A 22727-nucleotide genomic window follows, 5' to 3' on the forward strand; every position below is an offset into this window, starting at 1 on the left:
CCCACATTATACCCAGCCACTCTGGTGCCCATGAGATGAGACCAGCTAGTGACCAACAATGAAATAGCTACATTCCTTCCTCTTGGCCAGATACAGACCTATCATATCATTTTATGATATGGATGGAACACACTTTTCAGTGAATTTATTGCATCCCATTCATACCTGGGGACAGCTAATATGAACTCAGTCCATATTAGTTTTTACCCCTCACCCAAGAAAAAACTTGTGCTAGGATAGAAATGATACTTCTTTGATTTTCAGATTAACTCCAGCAAAAACTCTCACACAGAGTTGGCTTATACCTTGGAAGCCTTTGAACATATGGTCTTAGATGCCAGCTTAGAAAAGCAAATGAATAAGCAACCACACATTCAGAAAGGATCAACAACAGCACCACCAAAGGCAGAATCCTACTATTTCCCTGGGCAAAATTCTCATGTTGTCTTTGAGCCAAGGTTCATTACTCTTTTGTCTTTCCTTGAGTTTTCACTTTCATTACTTAGAGAGAGAAGTGTAAGGTTCCCATAGCTTCAGGTAACTACACTAACACCTCAGCAAAGTCATGGCTGTAGAAGCAAAGCATTGTTATGAACTGTTAAATATTACATAGGAATAGCTTTACTGGTACACAGAAAACATCTACAAATAGGCAGTTAGTGTATTTTAGCTGTTATCTGGTGTGTCATTGTAGTCATTTCATTGCTATCCTGTCCCCCAGCACTTTCCATTGGCTTGCATTCTGTGTCTCTAGTCCTAAATTTGAAATACAGTCTCTTTGTGGCTAGAATAAAGCTCAGCGTTTCACAAAGTAGTTCTTAAAATATGTTCAGATAACAAACAATTCTGTGAAACATCTACTAAGAAACAGGGTTCCCTGCATATTTTTCTATCTTCTGACTGTGACTGCAAGCTCCAACTGAAGCTTTTTTTTTTTTAACATGTCTTTAGAGCTTTTATAAGGGCTCACTCCTTTGTGGATTCTCCTCTCACTTCAGCGGTTTCATCCCACTCCTAGGTGCCTACTTTCACAAAAGCTGTAGGACATAATTGTCTTTCAGGATTCTACACTCTCCCCCATAGCTATAAGATGTGGTGCAAGAATTCAGAGCCATTTTATGGACCCACAGAGATAAGACGACTGTCAATGAGGAAGAGAGTAAAAAAAAATACTGCTTCACAATTACCCAAGACCTCCTTATTTAGCTGTACTTACTACACATAAATGCTTGTAACTGCAATATTTTAGGAGAAAAAGAAAGCATTACACAATGTTAATGCATGTTCACATGACTCTCTATGCCCCAAGTGGTTACATAACCACCTTGAAGACTACTTAACTTTGGGAGCAGAACAATATTACATAGCTTTATGTAACTCAACACAGGTAACACACTCAAATAAGTGCACTGAAAAATCCTGGCCCTATTACAGCCACAAGGATTTTTGCCACTGATTTTCAAGAAAACATGGTTTCATCCATGGTATTTAGTGACTCACTGGTTTACATGCTTTTGTTATATAACTGTGAATTATGAAGAAATATGTGAAACTTCTAAGTCTGGTCATGGCCAATCATTAATCAGCAAAAGAACAAAGCTTTTCTCTGTTAGAGACAGATTTAGGCAGAATGGTGAAACTTGAATCAAAACGTACCATCAAAAGCCCATTCCTTTCTGGCCACCTCATCTAAATGAGCCTAAACTCACTGAAATTTTCCTAGGCACTCACATTACCTTGCTATCCCAAGCAGCTTGGTAGACATGTCCTTTCAAAATCAAAATTCAAGGAATAAGGCAAGGGTCCCAATCTAAGACATCTGACACCGATACTGGCAAAGTCAAGGTCAAAATAACACAGACAGTTGTGGTCACTTTAAGGCATTGTTGAATTCAGATAAGAGTGAGAAGTGGAGTGATACACCTTTTAGATGATAGGCTCATGGTTGTACTCCTCCAACTGAGTGGAATTTAGATCTACATGCCCTAGCCAGCAAGGTGCATCGCAGCTTCTGCCAGAATGGTCCCCACCCAGATTCACATCCTGAAGAATTTGTGCTGTGGAGCAGAAGAAAATTCAAGATTTATTAGTCTAGAAAGAGAAAGGAAAGGAAAGCATCTCTTTAGCTTAGTTAAGGCACTCAGCTGGGAGGGAGGAGTCCTGCTTTTGATCCTTACACTGTTGCTATATTTTTTCAGTTATTAATTTCATGCGCAGCAGGAACAAAAGACCAAGTTCCCCCCCCTCCCAGGCACACGCTTTAGGTTGGAAAAAATTAATATTTCAACACTTTTTCCCAATGAGCAGCTACAACAGTAACTAAATTTGCGGGTGCATTACCTTAAAGGAGTAAAAACCTTATAAAAATATTGAAACATTTGTATAATTAGCTGCCAAGACTGGAGGGAGGGAATACAAAGAATAACACTCAGACTTAAAGCCCTTCTTTTAGTATTGTTCATTTGGCAATTCTGCAATTCTAATTCTTTACTCCTTTTGCAAACATGACAGTGATATCTTTAAATCCTATTTTACTGATTTATATACAGAAGCCAATGCAAAAGGCATTTCTATAGCACCTTTCATCTGAAAACTCAGTACTGTACAGATAACAATTAATCTTAACTACCTCCTCCAATGTGTTAACAGCTTATTTTATACAGATGGTGAAACCAAGGCAGAGGAGAGTTGAGTCATGTACTCAAGGTCACTGTAAATCCAAAACGTCTCCTTGCATGTTTAAAGTCCACAAAATGTTTATAGGGGGTGGTTGAGAAGAAAAATGAACTTCCTGAGATTCACAGTTGATTTTTAAAGTACTTGGCATCAGGATACTATAAATATGCTTTTCTTGATAAAATACTTGTTACAAAACCATGCATTTGTTATAAAGCCTGGTTTGTTCTCTTGAAGCCCAGTTTACAGACAACAGTTGAGAAGTCCCTGGAAAGGGACTATGGACTAAAGTAGTTAAAGCATCTTTAACATAGCCGTATTTACAGAACTCATCATTTCACTTACTGTATGATCTTCTATAAGAAACAAAGAGTTGAAAATTTTACATATAATGTGGCATAAACAAGAGCAAAATCAATGTGTCATAGGCACAGTTGTTGTGAGGCTGATTTCTTCCTTGCTTAGTTTTTACAGGAGGGGTGGTGTTTATATGCAACAGTAATACAATTTACTCTTCTGTGATGACATCAATCTTAATGCGTTTGGAGATCTGAGTAACATATCTAGCATCTGGAAAAATTCAGAGATTCAGGACCATTGCTGACAGTGGGAAAAAGGTGTGAGTGAGAAAAAATGAAAAGAAACTAAGGAAGTAGCTTGAGCTTGTTGTGGCCTTTTTCACTTAGCCATACAAAAGAGAAAAATGGCACGAAAAATCAGGCAATGCAAGTGTCTGCAATTTTTGGTCATTATTTACATAACTGCATCACCATTGTTCTTCTTCTAAACAGAAGTCTTTACCTTGTAATTGATCATCAAAGATCTTGGTTATGTAAGACAAATTGCTGCAGCTTAACTAAGAATGAATTAAAAGTACAAACTTACAATTTTTTCCTATCCTTACATGAGATTAGCTTAGTTTTTAATTTTTCTATGCAAATTAAACCAATTTAAATGTGAAATAGTCAGACAAATGTATCTATATTAGGAGCTGGACATAATTAACTATGTTGAATTTAAACTACATAAGCTAGTTTGACTTTTCATGTATAGACAGACAAGGTCTAAGTCATAAGACATAGAAGCTCACTCTAATCAGTTGACTTGCAGTGCCTTTGATGTAAAAATTTACACAAATAAATACTTGTGTGGTTATTCACAATGCCTTCTCTGCAACATTTTTCTCAATTATTGGTAACAGATTAATGATAAATTAGCAATACAGACTGCATTTCCCTCCTGTTTTTATTCAACTTGTATATAATACTGTTTTGTAGCATTCAGTGAATATTAACAAATTAAAAGGACAAGCCACATTTAGAACTGGAAAAAGGTCTTCCAAGGAGAAACAGGTACAACTTCTTGGTTATTCAGATTACAGATCTCTAAATGAAACAAGTCACACCAAAATCAAAGCAGAACTTAGCAGGTACTCTTTGTAACACACATCAGCAACTGCAGCTGCACATGCTGTACTGAAATTAGAATAGCCATTATCTACAGCCTGTGATTTGTTTAAAACAGAAGACACCTGTATGTTATAGAAAAGCATTCACTCATCGGTTAAGAGAGACACACACATGGAGATTGGTAAAACATACAAAGCCTAATTTTACAGCATAGACAAGAGCAATTTCAGCTCACCAAAGAGGAAACATCTCTTTAATGAAAAAATTAAGGATTTAAAAGTGAAATCCAGGCGCACAGTCATTATACAAAAAATGTCATGAGATTATAAACAGCAACTGCTTTTGGTAATATTCCTCCCTGTTGAGGGGCCAGGACAAAGGGGATGCAGAACTGAAGCCTGATCTTGAAGATTAATGTGGTGCTCATGGGAATTTCACTGCCTTGCATAGAGATCCAATTCAGAACTAGAGAGAAGGAGAAAATTCATAGTGCAACAAAAGCCTCCCAGCAACACTGGGGAGAGAGAAAGAGAGGGAAAATAAAGAAAAACATCGCAGGGAATTAAAAACCTACTTATCATGAAAGCAAGAGGAGCTCAGCTGTACAGCCAGCTACATGTTCAAGACTTCTACAGAGAAGCCTTACATGGCATAGCTTCAAGGAAAACGTATGGATCTATCCAGGGCACAGCAAAAGTCAAATCTAGGCTGACACAATCATATATTCAAAGCACACCACTGCTGATTTATGCACCACCATGTTAGTTGATCTACATATTTAGCACTATCTTAAATCAAAATCCAGATTTCTGAAGGGGGTAAATAAACCCTTTTTACAGAAAAAGCAAGATCTTAAAAAATGCAATTCAGTTAAGCTCTCCTTATACCCCTGATACTCAGTCTCAAAATTTAAATGAGTTGCTGGACTGCTGCAGAATGCCTTTAGCTTCCTGAGTATGGTTCATACTTTTAAGCAAGGCCAAATAAATGCCAACAGTAGCAACAATCAAACTTGAGCAAAAAATCAAACTTGAGCAAAAACATGCACTGGAAGACACTTGTCCAGGAAACTGCAGAGGGCAAAATCCTAATTTGGGAACTGCAATGCAGTATTTGTCGGCAGGGCTACTGCTGTGTTTCTTAGTGGCACCGGCCCCAGAAAATTATGTCAGAACCTGGAATTTAGGATTTTAATCATCTGAAAAATCACAGGGTAAATACCTAACCTCCAGTAACCCAAAGTATCTTCAGCCCCATAAAGCATTAGTGAGCTTCCAACCATTTAGAAGAACAGATCTCATTCTCCATTTTGCCCTAAGGCATTATTCAACAGAAACGGGTCTACCTCATACACCATCGGACTTACAACTGGCTTAGTTAAACACCCCCCCCACATGACACTTCGCATTTCAAGGGATGTGCTCTCATACAAGAGGGCATTCCCAAGAAGCCCTAATATTTCCAAGAAAGTCTGAACACTTCCTAAATTTCCCATGCTTGTGAGATGAACTGTGGTAAGATTAATAGGACCTGTCCCCATAATGTAAATATCAGCACAACCTGAGTGATTTGAGGCAGGGACAGCCTTTTGCTAAAGGGCAACAGGTCTTTGTCTGCATATATGAAAAACCTAGAATAACGGCATCCAAAAATATACTGCAGAGAGAAAATAAGGGGTGAGGGGTGGCATGGATTTCTCCTACTGATGTACCTGTAACTGTATCTGGTCCACAGATGTAACTGTGCATGACCTACTGTAAATTGTGTAACATTTTTCTTGTGTCCAACTGATTTTTTTGTCCCCTCCCCCTTTTAAATCCAAATAGCTGACAAAGTCAATGACGACTTCTACACCAAACGCCGACATCTTGCAGAACTGGCTGCCAAGGGGAGCCTGCCACTCCATCCAGTGCGCCTAGATGAAGACAGAGCTTACACGATCGACAGTGGCCTAACCAAGCAGAACGGGCAGAAATCCAAAATCGCTAAGATCCACACACACCCATTAGGTTACAATTCCCACTACAAGACCTGGGATCCCAACGACCAGTCTCTTAGACGGCAAGGATACACAAACAAGGGGAAGCATGGTATGGCAGAACCAACGTTAAGCGACCCACTGACAACCCGGAGCCAGCATTATTTGGGCCCACAGCCATACTTCATAACTAACAGCAAGACAGAAGTAACTGTTTGAGTTTGTTTTCCTTTTTTTTTTAATGGAATCCTTTAAAAACCACATGCAAATACACACACACCACAAACACTCAACTGAAAGGCAAAAAATAAATTTAAAAATATAACATAATAAGAAAAAAGGAAACAGAAGGAAGGAACTTCCACATGGACACTCTTGGTATCCAGCCAACTGTAGACCGAAGAGTGGGTTAATACCATTCAGCAATACACACTGAAGGTTGAATTATAAAGTCCATTTGTATTTCAGAATGGAACACAAACCCTTGTGACTAAATTTTTTTACTTGAAACTAAAATCCATGATGAGAAGTAGCACAATCTAGAGAAACTTTATGTCTGCTTAAACATTTACACTATGTTCCTGCCTTGAGACAGAGGAAGAGAGAACAATATACTGTAATATATTATTTCAGAGAGGAATTTTGTATAAAACCTATTAATAGTCACTAGACCTGTGAAAAGCCAAGAGCAAACATCTTGGTACAACCCCTAACATCTATTATTGTTACTCCCACACCATCCTATAGAAAGTGCAAAAAATATACATACAATAAGGGACAAAGACTCTTTCACAAGGAATTATGAAGACTGTTATGATTAAGAGCATATGGGACCTTTCTGGCTGGTAGAGAATTCTGCAGGATGATAACAAACAGCAGAAGATTTTATTTCAGTTTACTTCATTTGATTTGAAATTTTTGGGAACCTCCAAAATTAAAAAAGATGTATCATGTGACACAGAAAGCTGCTGGGGGAATAAGGGCATCAGAATATTCCCTCTCAGTCCTCCTGTTTTCAGGCAGATGGTAACAATTCTCACTTGGCAGACTGTCAGGACTTTTTCTTCACCTAAATGTTTTGCCTATCTTCAACTGCTTCAGACTGAAATTAAGCGTGGGTGGTGCCTTTACCGTATTACTATTATTCAATAACAGTCTTGTTTCTCAAAGTGACCCCTCTGTTCCTTCAAGCTATTTCCTCATGTTTTGCTAAGGATGACAAGGGTTCTGCCCTGATCAGCCTCTTTTGTTTGTCCTGAAGGGAAACTGGACTTCATCTCCATGCAGTGGTTGCACATTCAAGACTATTTATTTAACCCCTCCATTTTCCCAATTTAAACTTTTTCCCTCTAGTCTCTCGTTTTGTATTTGCTTTCAGCCATGGTAGTTCTTTGTAGTTCAACTAAATGTTCTATGGTATATCGTCTCCATCATTTGGCTTTCTATAGTGGCATTCCCTCTTGGTGGACTGTTTGGTGGAAAAGGCTAATGGACTAGCTTCAAACGTTAAAGAGATCTGGGTTTAAACTAAACAAACAATTGGACTTGTGGTCTTGACTGTGGTTCTGATGAGCGGGATTCCTTGGTTCATATGAATAAAACCACTCTTGAATTGGACACTGGTAGTAGACTTGCAGTCCTGGGCCTCTACAGGGTTCGGCACATCCACAAAGAGATAAACAGAGTTGGGATGGTGTGGTGGTGCTGCAACAGACTGGTGGCAGGCAACGCACTCAGTCTTTCACTTAAATTCCTGCTCTTCCCCCAAAACAAGTAATTTGGCTAAATCGTAACTAGCTATCTTACCACAGTTTCATTCTCACCAGCTGTCAATTCTTCTGGAGATTAGTTTTGGAAGAGTATGCAGGGAGGAGTAAGAACTGTTCTGTTCTAAGAAGAATTGGAAGTGGCATTTCTTGCTGTACTCAACTGATTGGCAGTGCTTCTTCTTAATAAAGGATGCAAAGGCTAAGAGTTTGAAATGTGGTTAAACGGAGAGACCATTTTTTTTTACGCTATATCGAGATTGATTTGCGTCCTGAGAGCACCGGCATCTCTCCATAAGCGTGCTGCTAAATTGTATGATCATATGTTCTAAGACTATCAGAAGTGGACAAAGCCCACGGGACAAATACTTTGCACACAACCCAGATTCTCCACTATCTTACTTTTATTCCTTTAATCTTTATCGCCTTCACAACTGGCTGACTTAATTTGACCCTTTATGGAATGTTGCTGTTAATCCATATGCTTTAGATACACATTACAGCTGCACTCTTATTCACACAGGTTTCGTGTAACTTGAGCATATTTTATGTGGAAATATTTTAGTAACTGTATGTTCTGTAAGTAAACCCGTGTTAATACTTGTTAACTACAGAGTTTATGATACCAATAATACTTCCTACAATAAAATGTTTGTTTGTTTTTTAAGAATGTTTATTTGTAAACATATGTATTCACTATATTAATATGAATTTCTTACCTGGCAATAAAACTGATTCTATGTGAATCCAACTTGCTGGCTTATTCCTAAACTTGTATCATTGGGCCAATTTTTGAGTATTAACTGAGCTTCCGGAGCCTCTCACTGCAGCCAGTGGGGTTCATCTCAGCACAAACAATTTGACTCTGCCATTGGTAGCCTTGTGAACAAGAGGTTCTTTGGAAAGCAGCTGCATGTTGTATGTGTTACATATGTGCAGTGCCTGCTATATGCAATGTAACATAATACACACAAGGCATGCAAACCTTGCAAAGCTTTTGTCACTTGATCAGTTGATTATAGTTTTGAGGAAAGAAAAAAATGTAAGTGTGTACAGGGACAGATCCTGGTCCTCATGAATACGTGGGAGTTTTGCAATAAGCTGCAGTCACATCCCAGGATCGGAACTACCCAGTAAGAACAGATGAAACACTGGTGTATATTGCTTCAAAATTTTTAGATGTTCATTAGAGAAAAACCTGTACGCATCTGTGTACCAAGTCTGCTGGAACAGAAAGTCCTCTACAGGCTTTTAGTACTGCTAATGGCTCGTAAACCTGACAATGAACAGAACCTCAGAAAAGGAGAGCATTTGGGTAGCTTCTTCTCTTCGCTTTGCTGCAATGATACCTGATGACTTTCAGAAGCAGCAGTAAAGAATCAGGATACCTAGCTTCAGAATCAACTTAGTGCACAATTTGGTGCAAATTCTTTAGGTAATTTATGATTCCTAGGAAGCCATGACACATTATCAGAGGGAAAACACCAATTCAGAAGTGGCTGGAGTTAGCGGTTTTAAACAGTAGAAAAATCTTGTTTTCATTATGTGCCTTTATGTGTGCCATGAAATAGTCCGTAAAAGCCCCAATTCTGCTTACAGGAGCATTTCCCTGCCTCAAGGAAACTCCATTCTACCAGGGGGCTCAGGAGAGGCACATGGAGTGCAGCCACAGTGGCAGAAAAATTCTGGGCAGCCCTGCGACACATAGAGAGGCCTGGGGAGCGCAGTGGAATACAAGCCTAACCTAGGGTAGACACAACCTCCTGTTACAGCTCCACCGACAACCTGTTCACTTCACATGTTTCTATCAGCAAATTCCTGACTGGAATCACACATGACAAAAAGGACAACTGCTTCACTAGTAGAAGTGCCTCTGCATAGGCTTTTGTTCTCCCAGAAATATGGAAAAAACCCTCCAAAGAACCCTCTGCATCTGATTCTGTGTCTGTGCACGTTTTTTTCTCTTATGTTAGCCTAAGCCTTTTGTCACCACGAGCAAGAACTGCACTGGGTTCCCATAAGCATTTCTTCCATAAGGCTCTTTGATATTAACATAGATGCACTGCACTATAAACAAAAAAATGTATTGCCAAGAAATGAAGATGTTCCATATACAGATCTATGGAGTCTAAAGGTTATCTGGTTTAGACCCCTTTACCCTGGAAACATATATTCTCATGACTAAGTCTTTTGAGAGTGATCCTCAGCTTACACGAACTGAAGATGTAGTGACTTACATAAATAGAGGATCAGGTCTCATGACATTTCACACTACCTACAAAGTGTCTCCAGGACTCAGATTTTAGATTTTAATAGGTCTGGGAAGATTCATGCTTTGCTTTATTCTTATAGAATGGTTATTGAATTTAGGGTACTAAATAAATAACCCTAGTCCACAAATCCCTTTTGCACACAATCCTGCACACTTTATTTAATCCTGGTCTCTGTACTTGAATACATGAAGGACTTCCAGTGATAAATATAGTCTTTACTGTAATTATATCATCTTTCTATTTCACATGTAATTTTATTTTTCTAAAAACTGTTATGACAGGAAGCATTATTGTATTAGATTATATAATCTCATGTATCACCCAGTGCTGACAATGTGAAAATAGGATGAGTACCACATTACTAAAAAGTGAGCAGTGTTATATATATGAATGGGAAAGTCAAATTATTTTGTCTATTGATTATACATGACTTCAGATAACTTTTGTCATTTATTTCAGCATTAATATATTACATATATAGTAGTACAGAAGCCATGCTAGCTTGGGTATGAAAGCTGGTTTTAAGCCAAAAAAGACTGAAGGAAAATCCTGTTCATTTCAAGTTATACAGCAATTTGCTCTATGTGTTGTTTCTAAAATACCATTGCCTGGTCAGTAAGAAACAGCTTCCAGGATACATTAAAATCCCAATTAAAAAAAATAAATTAACCCCTGCCTATATCCGTTCAATAACAAAGTCCTAAAGGGATAAAACTATTATTAATGCTGTTGGCTGTATTAAATGTCAGGAACTACTCAGAAAATTCCTCGTAACTAATCCTCTAGAAATGAAATTGGTTTGGGAGAAAAAAATCTGAATTTTCTAATTGTAGATAAAATTATTGATTTACCAGTAGTTTGGCAGAAGATGTAGTGTATAATGGCATTATTCCAAAAGTCACCTGGGAGTCATGACACCGTCCCAGTTTACAAGATGTGCATTACATCTACACTGCATTCTTATCAGGTTCTGACCACTCTGTCCAGCTGCCGCCCACCTGAAGAGGAGAGATGTACAAGATGATCCTTCATGCCATATTCTGCAGTTCCCACTAGGTTGCCCATAGAAGAGCACAGAAGTGTAACCTGACAGCTTAGGATTCAAACTCAAGTTTATCTTCAGTGTTTGCCCATGACACGAGCAGTGTTTTCTGAAGAACAAGCTTAATGTCAAGGGGTGACGTTAGAAGAAACGAAGAAAGAGACTGTGAAATGTGAATTTGTCATTGGCAGCTTGGGTTATTACTCACAGAGCACACCTCTGGTAGCACTCGTGTTCTGCTCTAGCAAACTGCACAGTCAGCCCAGCTGTCTCTCCTGGTATACATTGTGTGGGACCATGTTTAGGAGGACAACGGCAGATGAGTGTGACTAATGAGCAAAGATAAACTTCACTGTTTTATGCTAAACTACTAAATCAGATAATTTGAAAAATGTGACATAATAGCACATTAATGTCAGCCTACAGATGGGAAAAAAAGAGCCAGCAAATGCTATTACAGCTAAAACCCCAGGGGGAAACTTTCAATGTAAACACCAACATACAGCTCTAATTTGAAAAGTGGCTGTAAAAAACAATTCTTGGAATTCATGCTTCATGCTTTAGAGATTTCCAGACTCAAATTTGCTCAGCCAGCAAGCAAGATGTGTCCTCATATCTGCCAACTCAGTTTGGAATATGAGCATTAAACCAGGCCTTTTTTCCCCCATCCAACTGCATTAATGAGAGTCATGACCAAATTAGGTTACTGGTTATATCCCGCGTCTGCACAAAAACTGCTGTCAGATAAATGCAGCTGATTGGATCTAATAAACACTTCTGCAAAAGTTGCACCATGAAGAACTTGACACACCTCATTCAGCTGTGCTGGCCCTACCAGGTTAGCAAAACATAAGATAGACTTATTTGTCACCAGTGACAAAAAAATACACTTTTTTGACACTGGAAGAACCTCAATCCTAACCCTAGGTCTGGGGATTCTTCCTATGTCAGAATTTGCCAAATAAACAATGCCTGAATGGGCCACGGCTCCCTGGATAGGCCCTCCTCATCTCAGGACTCCTCTTCTAGCAAGACAATGGTGTTGCTTCAAGAGCAAGGTGTTCTCTTCAGTTTCATTTCATTTTTCATCTTCAGAGCTTAGGGTCCTGTTGTGGGAAGCAAAAACTATGGATTCAAGCTTACCTGAGGCTGAGACACGTCTAGAACCTGAATCTATCACCGCTGCTCTGGTTTCACATAAGAGAAAAGAATGAGATTCTACTTGTACCTAAGTGCATGAAGCAAGGTTATAGTAAGTCTGGTCCTTCACAGATGCATGAAGAGGCTCTTTGTACCTATCTTTCTCTGCAGATAACTCAAGGGTGATTTCGCATCCCAAACTAAAATAATTTTGCCAAATGCTTATTTTTTCTTTTTAGTAAAAGTAGAATTCATTTTTTTGTCTATCCAGGACTTTAACAATACAAACAGGTCACACTGTTACACACACAGTGGCACCTGTCTGTTTAAGTCAACACTGGCTTCCTTTGCATAGCAACCTTGCCTGCATTTAAATTGCAAGAGGCACCTCTTCTTGTTAATAGAGGTTGATGTTGCACTGTCAGAGTTCATCTTCTGAACCCACACACCAAACGTTGTGTGCATCCCTCACAATAAATAAGGTTGGGAGTACAATAGGCTATCCACAGTGATCTTTTCAAATCAAGAGACAATGTCAGGCAGTGCTGCTGCTCAATCTCAGGTTCAGCTACAAACTAGAACTGAAAAATGGGAACAATTGCAAGCCTTTTCAGTGGTCATTGGCAGGGTTATTTCAAAAAGGAAACAAGTCCTACCAAGCATCAGGTGTGCCAGCAGAGCCAGTAATACTCCCTGAGCAGAAGCACGTTCTTCTTTTTACTGCATGCAGCTGCTGGCCTCATTTTCACTCTCTGCTATTTGGGCTTACATTAACATTTTGATCACAGTAGTTATTATTTGAGAGACTTTTGCCAATGTTAGTGCTTATAATTCCCTGAAGTAATTGGTCCCCAAAGGAAAGAGCACTTTAGCTGCTACTTAACTGTTTCTGTAAGCAGCAGAAACATTGCAAAAATATAACAACTGTGATCTTTTTCCCTGCCACAGGTGAAAAGAAACTAGGTTTTGCTTTGTCCTTACGTGGGTAAGGAGAGAGCTCAGGAATGCCTCCCTTCTGTCTCTTTTCAAGGCAGTGTTACACTTCAGTAGGGATTTTTCACACACATTCTGCAGGAGACAGCACAGACTACTGAGCACAGAGACATCCTGTTGACTCCTTCATATACTAGGAATGAAAAAAAAAAATCATGCAACTGAAAGACATAAAGATAGATTGGACTACTGTGGCATCAGTACCGGCTTTGCCATATGCCATGGTTCGGTAGCTACTTTCCACCACCCATCTGAAGAGGTCAGGAGAACTGCATGGTATTTTCAAAACTAATGTTCTCCAGTGAACTCCTGCAGTCTTCCTGAGCATCCCCTCACACCCCACACCGTACTTGGGCTCTCAGCTTCCATACCAATGTAGTAGTCTCAGAAAAAAAGCCCTTCTCTCTCTGTGTACATATGTGTATGCACACACACACTTTACATATTTTACCCCCCATCAAAGGGTAACACTGATTTGGAAAACCAACTTAACTGCCATGCTACATTTTAGGGGCCTTGTATCACTTTTGAAGATGGGATTTATATCCCTAATTTACTTCAGTGCTTCTGAAAATTAAATACAGAAGAATATGACATTCTAAAGAAGAGACAGTCCAAACTTTAGGGATGAAAAGTGTCCTTTAAGACTGTAATGTATTTTACCATTACTGCTTGGGGAATGGTAATACTGAGAATGATAGAGAGCAACTTGACAGGATCCATTAAGGCGGAGACAGCTTGTGTATGCTATTATGCACAAGACTCTGCACAAGCCTGCCTATGCAAAGCAAACTGTTCTCATTTTTATTAACAGTGATTTATGAGTTTGGGTTTTTTTTCTAAGAGATGCATCTAAAAAGCACAAGGCTAAGAGAGCTCATAACAAAGGTGCCCTGTTGAACACAGCAAGAGACACAAAACTGTACAGCATGACTCTAATGGCAAAGGCCCTGATCCTATACTGCTGAGTTAGTGGCCGGCTTGTCAGTGTGCAGAACACCAACAGCTGCAGACAACACACATTCACTCTTTGATATGCAAAATTTTTTAGGCCCTACTACAAGTGATCTTCTTTTCAACCTGACACCAACTAAATGGTATGGGAAAGGAAATGCAGCAGATACACAACAGGATTGCACAGATATCTTGGACTCTGTCACTGCTGAGAGTTGCAGTTCAACAAAATAATGGCTGCAACATTGCCTTGTAGCAAAATGCAATTGTCCTGCCAGAATCTCATCTACCTGGTTGTCTTGTAACTTTGACACAGTTCATAATGAGTCGGGAAGACTCCACTCTCAGGCTGTTACTTGGCTTCAACGTACGCATTCAAAGTCCTTGTGAAAGAAAGCTACTACAGCCAATTAGGATACTGAAGTTTGCATAAAGTCAAAGTGCAGGTATAAAACTTATCACTTTCTACAAACAGCATCAAAATATATTGCATTTTGAGGCCCAAGTCTAATTCACTTGTGATTTGCTGCCTAGCTTCTTAGAAAGTCCTGCCTTAGACACTTTTTAGCTTTTTTGACTTTTAGTTAATATTTGGCTGCTTACCTATTAAGATTTTTTCATGTTTCTACACAAAATGAGTGCCACACTAAATAGCTGTATTCCTTATGCTGTTACTTCACTGTGTACAATTTATTTTATTATTAATAGATTATTTTATCAGGTGAGATATCATTCTCCAATGACAGCAGTATTAGGTGAGTATTCAGCAGGGGACACTTCTTTTATCACCCCCAAATTTATTGACAATCACAGTTCAGTTATCTTTGGGGTTGCACTTCCTTGACAGTTTAGTGACAGAAAAATTTACCTTTTGAAAAACTCATATATACACGACAAAAAACTTATTCTGCCATTTTAAATGTTTCTTTTCATAATAGGAAGAGAATACACATATATTTACAAAAAGATTGTGTCGGTGTGGAGTGTGAATGAACAGGTGGAAGGGAGGGGATGCTACACTTAAGTAAAGAGATAACATAGAGTCCTTTATCACCTTGAAGCCCATTCCCCATGTCTATAATATTACAGCCACAACCACTGTATAATAATACTTTCTCCTATAAGAGTACTACAGAGGTCGAAGTATAGCCAATGCATTTAATCAACTTCAGGGAAACATGAAGTTGACTTTCCAGTAATGACTTTCCAGTATGTTCTATTATATTTGTTCACTCTTTAACAGTGACCTTTTAGGATGGATCACAGTTTCAGAAAAAGATGAGATAGAAAACTGCATAGCTATTCTTCGTAAAATATTACAGTAATCAATAGCCTTGAAATTTTCTATTGTCTTATCTGAAAATGGGAGGAACACGTATTGCACCTCATATACATATATATGTGAGAGAAAAGAAGCAGCAAAACCAGAGACAAACACAGGCAAGACAGCAGTGTGCAACATCTCCCATTAATGCTGTCAGCATTACAGAATGTTAGTCAAAGAGCATATTACCAACATTAGCAGAAGCGAGCTTGCATTAATATGTTTAAGCAGATAGAGGGCATTACTTTATAAAGACGTAATGTTATTTTTTCCTCTCTCCTCTGCATTGGCTTTGATTGGTTGTTTCTGTTTGGAAGGTAGGTTTTGTGTTTGTTAATATCAGAATGGCCACATTCCTGTCAACAAATGGAAAACTGAGGAAAAGACAGATTATCAAAAATGTCCACTAGATTAGGAGAAAGATTACAAAACTTAAGAGGTGACTAGGACTGCAGTAAGAAAAAATATATAAAATTGATAGTGCTGCCTGTTAATAACTACAGAAGTTTTACACCATCTGCTAATTTCCCCCTTGTCAGTTGCACGAGGGAACCACATGAGAGACACCATAATAAACAGAGGTATTTTTTCTCTCTTGGAGATCATAAGTCTCCAGAACCTGTGGCATATATGTTCATTTACACTCAAGCTGTTAATATATACAAGTGAGAAGAGAACCAGTATTTTTATCAATGTGGAATAGCAGCTGAGACAGACAACACAACCTCCGCAGAGGGACATATCCATATGTTACACAATAATGAATGCCAGAAAAATAATACAGTGTCGGGGCTTCTCTTGGAGAACTCTATTCAAAGGCATTTTAACTAGAGGTCATAAAACCACTGTCCATAAAGACTCTGCAAAAACTGACACAGCATGAGATCTTAGAAAAAAACATTTGGAAAGTACATGCTCTACATTAATTCCCAAACCTACTTCTATTATCCAGTTAGGACACACTACCTCCTGCCAAAGCCCTACTATGCATATACTATATTTCTTGATCTTTTCTGTTGCCTAGTAAAGGGTTTTGAATTTGCTGCCAATTCAACCCCTGAAGCACAGATGGGAATAAAAAGCATCTTATCTGCTAGCATACTATTCCATATCATGTTTTCTACTATTTTCAAGCTGTACAATCTCTCAAGCTGTATGACATGCCTATTTCCCTTGGGAGACTGTTTCACATACACACAGAATCCTAATGTGCCTTGTGCATATTCCTGTATGTAGGGCTTGAAGCTGTGATAGAGAAAAGAGCCCTCTGCTCTCACCTGTTTTCTTCTCATTCTCAGCAACAGGAGGAAGAATTGCCAGAAAGCTGTTTTACAGGTTTCTCATCCAAAACTTCAGACTGACTGAAGTGCTAGCAGGGAAGGCACTTTTGGCACTCTGTTGGTTAGCATAGAAATTATCTCCTGGAGCATCTTGAACAGAAGTGCAGATTTCTGTCCTGAATTCACCCAGTGACATCTTAAAACTCAGCTGCTCATTTCTAATGATAAAGTCTCCAATCAAAAAGATGGGAAGTAGCAGTACATATCATATACTTTATCAAGACTTCCGATTCTGGCTTGTGTCATGTTTTCATAAGAAATTTGGGAATTCGGGTTGAATTAGCCTACTGTAAAGTATGACCATAATGGAACAACGTAGTTATCAGTAAGCCTCTAACAAACCACAAAGAGGAATCAAGCAACATTCTTCAAAAATTTACTTTAAAATATCAAAATATATTTGTATTTCATTGTCTAACTCAGTAAGGAAAAGTATTACATCTATAGGTAACTCCTGTCAGCTTAAAAAAGGAAAGCAAAATAAGAATCAAGAAGTGTTCATATAGCATGGCAGTATGAAATGAACAGGATGGAGTGCTGAGGACTAATGCACAGTATCATATACACACAGTTATATATTATAGGTAGGAATAATAGCATAGACACACACATTTTGGAATAACAGCTCAGGCAGCAGATCTGCAAAACACAGGGCTGGGAATTATAACACTATACAAACTGACTATGAGTCAAGAAAATCAGACAGGCCAAACAGGAAAATCACATAAAGTAATCTTCCCACTCATGTTCAGATGTAATAAAGCCTCAGCTTGAATGCTGTGCCAAGCCTTGGCCATCATGTTTCCAGAGATATAAGGGTCAGCTGGAGAGTACCAAGGAAGAGAAAAATCAGTAAGGTTATTGTAAACAGTTATTACTTAAACAATCAGTATGAATAAGCAGAGGTGCAGAGAAAACAAACTGTGAGGAAAACAATGAAAAAAACTACAGTTGTTTATGCTACAGAACAGACAACTGAAGAGAGATATTATGTACAGATTACATAATTTGTAACAAAGAGTCACTGAAAAGTTCATATCTAGCAGAGAAAGAATACTGGAAGAGTTAGGTCTCCTCCCTGGAGAAGTGAAGGCTCATGGGGGACCTCATCATAGTATTCCAGTACTTAAATGGTGGCTACGAAGAGGACAGAGCCGCTTTCTTCACAAGGAGCCACATAGAGAAGAGGCAATGGGGTACAAGTTTCACTGGGAGAGGTTTCATATCAGAAACAAATTTTTTTACAGTGAGAACAATCAATTACTGGAACAACCTCCCCACGGATGTGGTAGAGTCCCCATCACTGGATGTTTTCAAGCACAAATGGACAGCATGCTAGATAATCTCATCTAGGCTCCCCTTCCCATGAAGGGTTGGGACCAGACAGCCGTGCAAGGTCCCTTCCAATCTGGGCTATTCTCCCAGTCTTTAGCTTCTCTGTTTATACTACTGGCAACACAGGTAAAGAGTAACATATACAAATATTGGTGTTGACATTGGTCCATTGATATTTAAAAAGCACACAGGATTTATTTTTTTTTTTTAAGATGACACAATATAGTCAGTAACTGACAATAAATCATGTTTTAGATGGCAGTATGAAGCTGCTTAGACTACTTATACTTTAGAAATACAGTCTCTTCTCCAAAGATCTTATATTTGAAGTAGAATTACCTAGCAGACAGTAGCTGACACTGAATGAGTTTCAAGGGTTTGCTCAATTTACACTACGGAGAAGTCAGCACTTGCACCCAGGATTCTAAGTATATTCAGCCAGCCTCTCTTTCCCAGGAGATCACTGTGCTCTAAAAGGCTGATGTCCTTCTGCCACTCCTTAGAGAATCTGGTTTTGATCATTTATCTCAATGGGCTTCTTCAGCATCATCCTAATAGAAGGAGGCAGAGACTCCAACAGCATTTTTAGAGTTCTACAGTTTGGATCACAGCATTTGTGAGAATAGTGCAAATGTGAAGCCGGGGGGGATCACAGCATTGGTAAGGAAGGGGCCTCAGACGTAAAGAGGGGGATCTAATTTTCGTATTGTGTTTAGCTCATTTCACAGTGTAAATAAGTGATGTCCGGAAAGAAAACAAATCACAAACTCGCTTCAGAAGTATGAGGGGAAAAGAGAAGGAAAGACTCTGAGTGGGAACAGAAGGGGATTTCATTGTGTAACAGGAAGATTCTGCACATAACTCTCCAGCATGTCCGTTGCCCTCCCCAAACTATTTTTTCCCTCACAACTACTCTAAAATGGGTACCAGCTCCAATATTCAAATAATAGCAATCAGGGAAACACAAATGTTACATTGAGTAAGATTTTCCAGGGCTTCAGTACCAATGAGTATTTTCAGTCGTGACTTAGAGGACAGACTACAGAGTACGCTTGCAGAACGTAACAATTCTAGACTGCAAGTGCTCATAAGACATGACTGGAATTCAAATGGTCTTGATGATCCAAGCTGTTTCAGACCACTGCAGGTCAGCAATGCTGTTTGCAAAGTACTACTAACACGAGGACATGAAAAACGGAGAAAGTAGAAAATGATGGACTAGGAAATTTTCCCGCAAAAAGTATTTTTGAGTTCTAATGTCATATAATCCTTCTACTCATATGGGTAAGGCTCTAACTGAAATAGCATCCAGAAATTTATAAATGAACTACAGAAATGAGAAACAGCAATGGTCAAATGATTAGAAATGACAAAGACAAAGAAGAAAGCAAAAGCCAACATGAAATAAAACTTCGTTATTTTAGAGAGTATTTCTTCCTTTTATTCTAGAGAAAAGACAGCTATGCAGAGACGTGATTACATCCATGTAAAGAGTTGCTGAAAAGAGGAAAATAATACACGCCACTGGAGACAGAAGAAAATCTAGTCAGTGTAACGACAATTCAGTCAAGTATTAGAAGAAAAACCTTTTGAACAGCATGAAATGACAAGCAATGAAATGGATTATATACAGAGGCTGTGGAATTTCCATTGTTAAATGATTTTAAAGAAACAATGAACTGATTCTGTCAAGAATGATTTAGATATTGTTGAACTCTTCTTGAAGAAAAAAGATGGACTAGATGATCTTTGAAAGTCCATTACAACTCTTCTATTATTTTTTCTTCAAGTCCCACAGCAATGATGGGACAGAAAGTCTATTCCCCTAGGAACGAGTTTTTTCTCACATTTCTTTTATCAGTTGGCAGCAGATGAAAGCTGTAATTAGTAGCATAAAGGTATCTGAGGTTTCCCCAAAATATGGAAATCAGTGCATAGTGTTCCCTAGACCAACATCAACTTGATGGTAGCTCTTTCATTCTATGTCCTTACCTGGCAGTCAGCAACAGCCTTTAAAAGGCCAAAATCCTGATCTCCAATACAACATCCAACACAGGTGATGTGATCTCAGAGGTAAGGAAAGAGCCTGCCTCTACAAGTCAGCTTACAGCTACGATCTGAATAAATCATGCCTCTGAATTCCAAGAAAACATTTGAAAGAGTAGAAAAGTACCGAAGGGAGGTAGAAAGGTTTTGAACCAAGAAGATTTGGCTTCCAAAAAACATGGGTTTCATTTTCTGGTCTGAAATGGACTTCCTATGTCATTTAGGATGAATCAGTTCCTTTTGTGAGGTATTAGTTCATTTAAAAAAGTGGGGATAAAAATAATCTATCTGTAATTTGACTGTCAGTTCCCTGGGACAAATAGTCTAGCCCATACTATTTAAGAGAGAAAGGAAAGGAATATATTCACAATTGCTCCCAGTAAAGTTCATATACAAACTCTAGTCAGTCCTGGGAAGCACACATAGGGTTAAAACTCCAAACAGATAAATTCACTCAGAGTTCAGGCAATGATGTCACTGTGACCAAAAGTTGGCCTTAAGATAAATAAACGGGCTTTCAATATTCCCTGCAGTCATTTGCTGTCCCTTGGCACCAAGATGAAATCATAATGCTTTGTAATTACACATAAAAGGGATTTGACATGAGAGCTCTCCAAAAAAGCCAAACATCCTGGAAAGTAAAATAAAGACCCAACAACTTGCTTGTATGCTCATTCTCCAGACTTGAGAATAACCATCAAGACAATTTTCTTATTATTAGCAGCTGTTCAGAAATCAGTACTGGATTCATTAGTTAAATCAGTGGGCTTTCCCAGACAAAAAGAAAATTATGGAAAGAGAAGGACTTGAGAATAAATTAGGCAGACTGTAACAATGTCACAAACACGATACCCTGCAGCTCTGGCATGTAGAAATTACACAAAACAAAATCCCACAAACAAAAGACACTTTCCAAGCCTAGCTGCATAACTTAAAGTGTAACCACCTATTCTTTTGACAGCACAGAGGATGGACTCATCTGTTCAAGCAAAGACTCCTCTGAGAAAGATTACAGGGATGCAACAGAAAAAAATAAGGAAACCCTATGCACTGCTACATCTGTAATTTAAAAACAGCTCTGAATTGTATTTGAGCAAATGTTGCCATCACTCTACAAAGGATGAAAAAATGTGGCCTAGAGTCTTTCTCCTCCTATTTTCCTAAGCCAAAATCACCATACGTATATGAAAATTCTTAGTAATTACCACTGTAACTACTGTTACAAGAGTACATGTCAGTAACATGTTTAAGACAACTAGTTTGTGGTTTGTTAGTTGTCCACATATGCTCTGTGCTCTCAGGGTAACCCTCTGAGGGTTAATTCTGCAAGTATTTACTTTTTTTGGCTGGTTTTGAGTTCTGAGCTGCTGCCTATGTCAGATCCTTGGCTGCAGCAGGTACATTTGTAAAAACTAGTGAGACTGACAGAAGAGAATTCTTTCCTCTTTCGGGAAACTCCAGCGATGCAGGCTATTGCTATTAACCCACTACAGAGAAAAGCACTATAAAATAAATGTAAGTTGAATTTATATCAACAGTACAGATGTGCACGTTAAAAGCATAGCCCGAAGTCATACTTATAAAGCATGCCTGTATACATTTTCATTGATGAAGCAGAAAAACTTTTTAAAAATCTAATTGCAAGTACCTCACATTTGGAACAGAAAAAACCCAAGCATGTTAATTCTTTGCACAGTGAGTTCACCATTAGGAAATGAGGACCACATCAGGAAACTCAAATTAGAAGTAGCTGTGACTATTTTAATTTTATCCCTTAAAGCCTTTTCTAAAATATTAAAACAAAAAATACTGTTTTCTAGGATTAACTGTTTCCTCCCAGGTATTTTACCTTTTAAATGTGAAATACTTTTGTTTAAGTAATACAAATCACAGCTGTGACTGCAAACGTGCATCTGAAAAAAGTAATCATTACCTAGTCTAGAACTTCCCATAACTTTTGGCCACCAGTTTTCTATCTGCTGTCAATGCTTTCTTTGACAAACAGCCTTGCTGTTGCAGTTTGTATGAAAATCATTGTCTTGTAAACCAATGTCATGGTCTCTACTAGTAGAGTGTTGTGAGGTGTGTTGAAAGAGGATCATTAAACAGGACTTTTATTCTCATTTGTACTGGTGATAATCCACCTCCCTTGACAGACTGTGGAAGAAACTCCTATATATGCCAAAGAAATGCCATATTTCTTTTTATTTTGTATTATTTTTACCATCCATACTCTATAAACACTCCAGATCTGGTTGAATACAATTATATATAAAGGATAAAAAGCACCCCTACAAGTTACTCTGCAACTCAGAGATAGCTCGTTGACCTCATTACACTACAGCATTAGTGACTTAATTTTTATAAATGTAAACAATTATTCAGCTATTTCACAGGGAAAGTGGTGATATTTGCTGAATAGTCCTGGCAATCATAATTTAAAGAGTTTAT

The 22727-nt window shown here is 38.4% G+C and overlaps 1 protein-coding gene across 1 annotated transcript in view; it reads left to right on the top strand.

The window, feature by feature from the left end:
• The window catches only part of SHISA9 (shisa family member 9), a 187462-nt gene extending 180711 nt beyond the window's left edge, over nt 1-6751 (top strand). Inside the window, exon 4 of the mRNA XM_082006645.1 lies at nt 5912-6751. Within this exon, the coding sequence (XP_081862771.1) occupies nt 5912-6282 (371 nt within the window). The 3' untranslated portion in view covers nt 6283-6751. The remainder of the gene's footprint in view (nt 1-5911) is intronic.
• Nucleotides 6752-22727: the final 15976 nt, after the last annotated feature.

Source organism: Phaethon aethereus (assembly GCF_964289735.1).
Source record: "Phaethon aethereus genome assembly, chromosome: 15".
Classification (NCBI taxonomy): Eukaryota; Metazoa; Chordata; class Aves; order Phaethontiformes; family Phaethontidae; genus Phaethon; species Phaethon aethereus.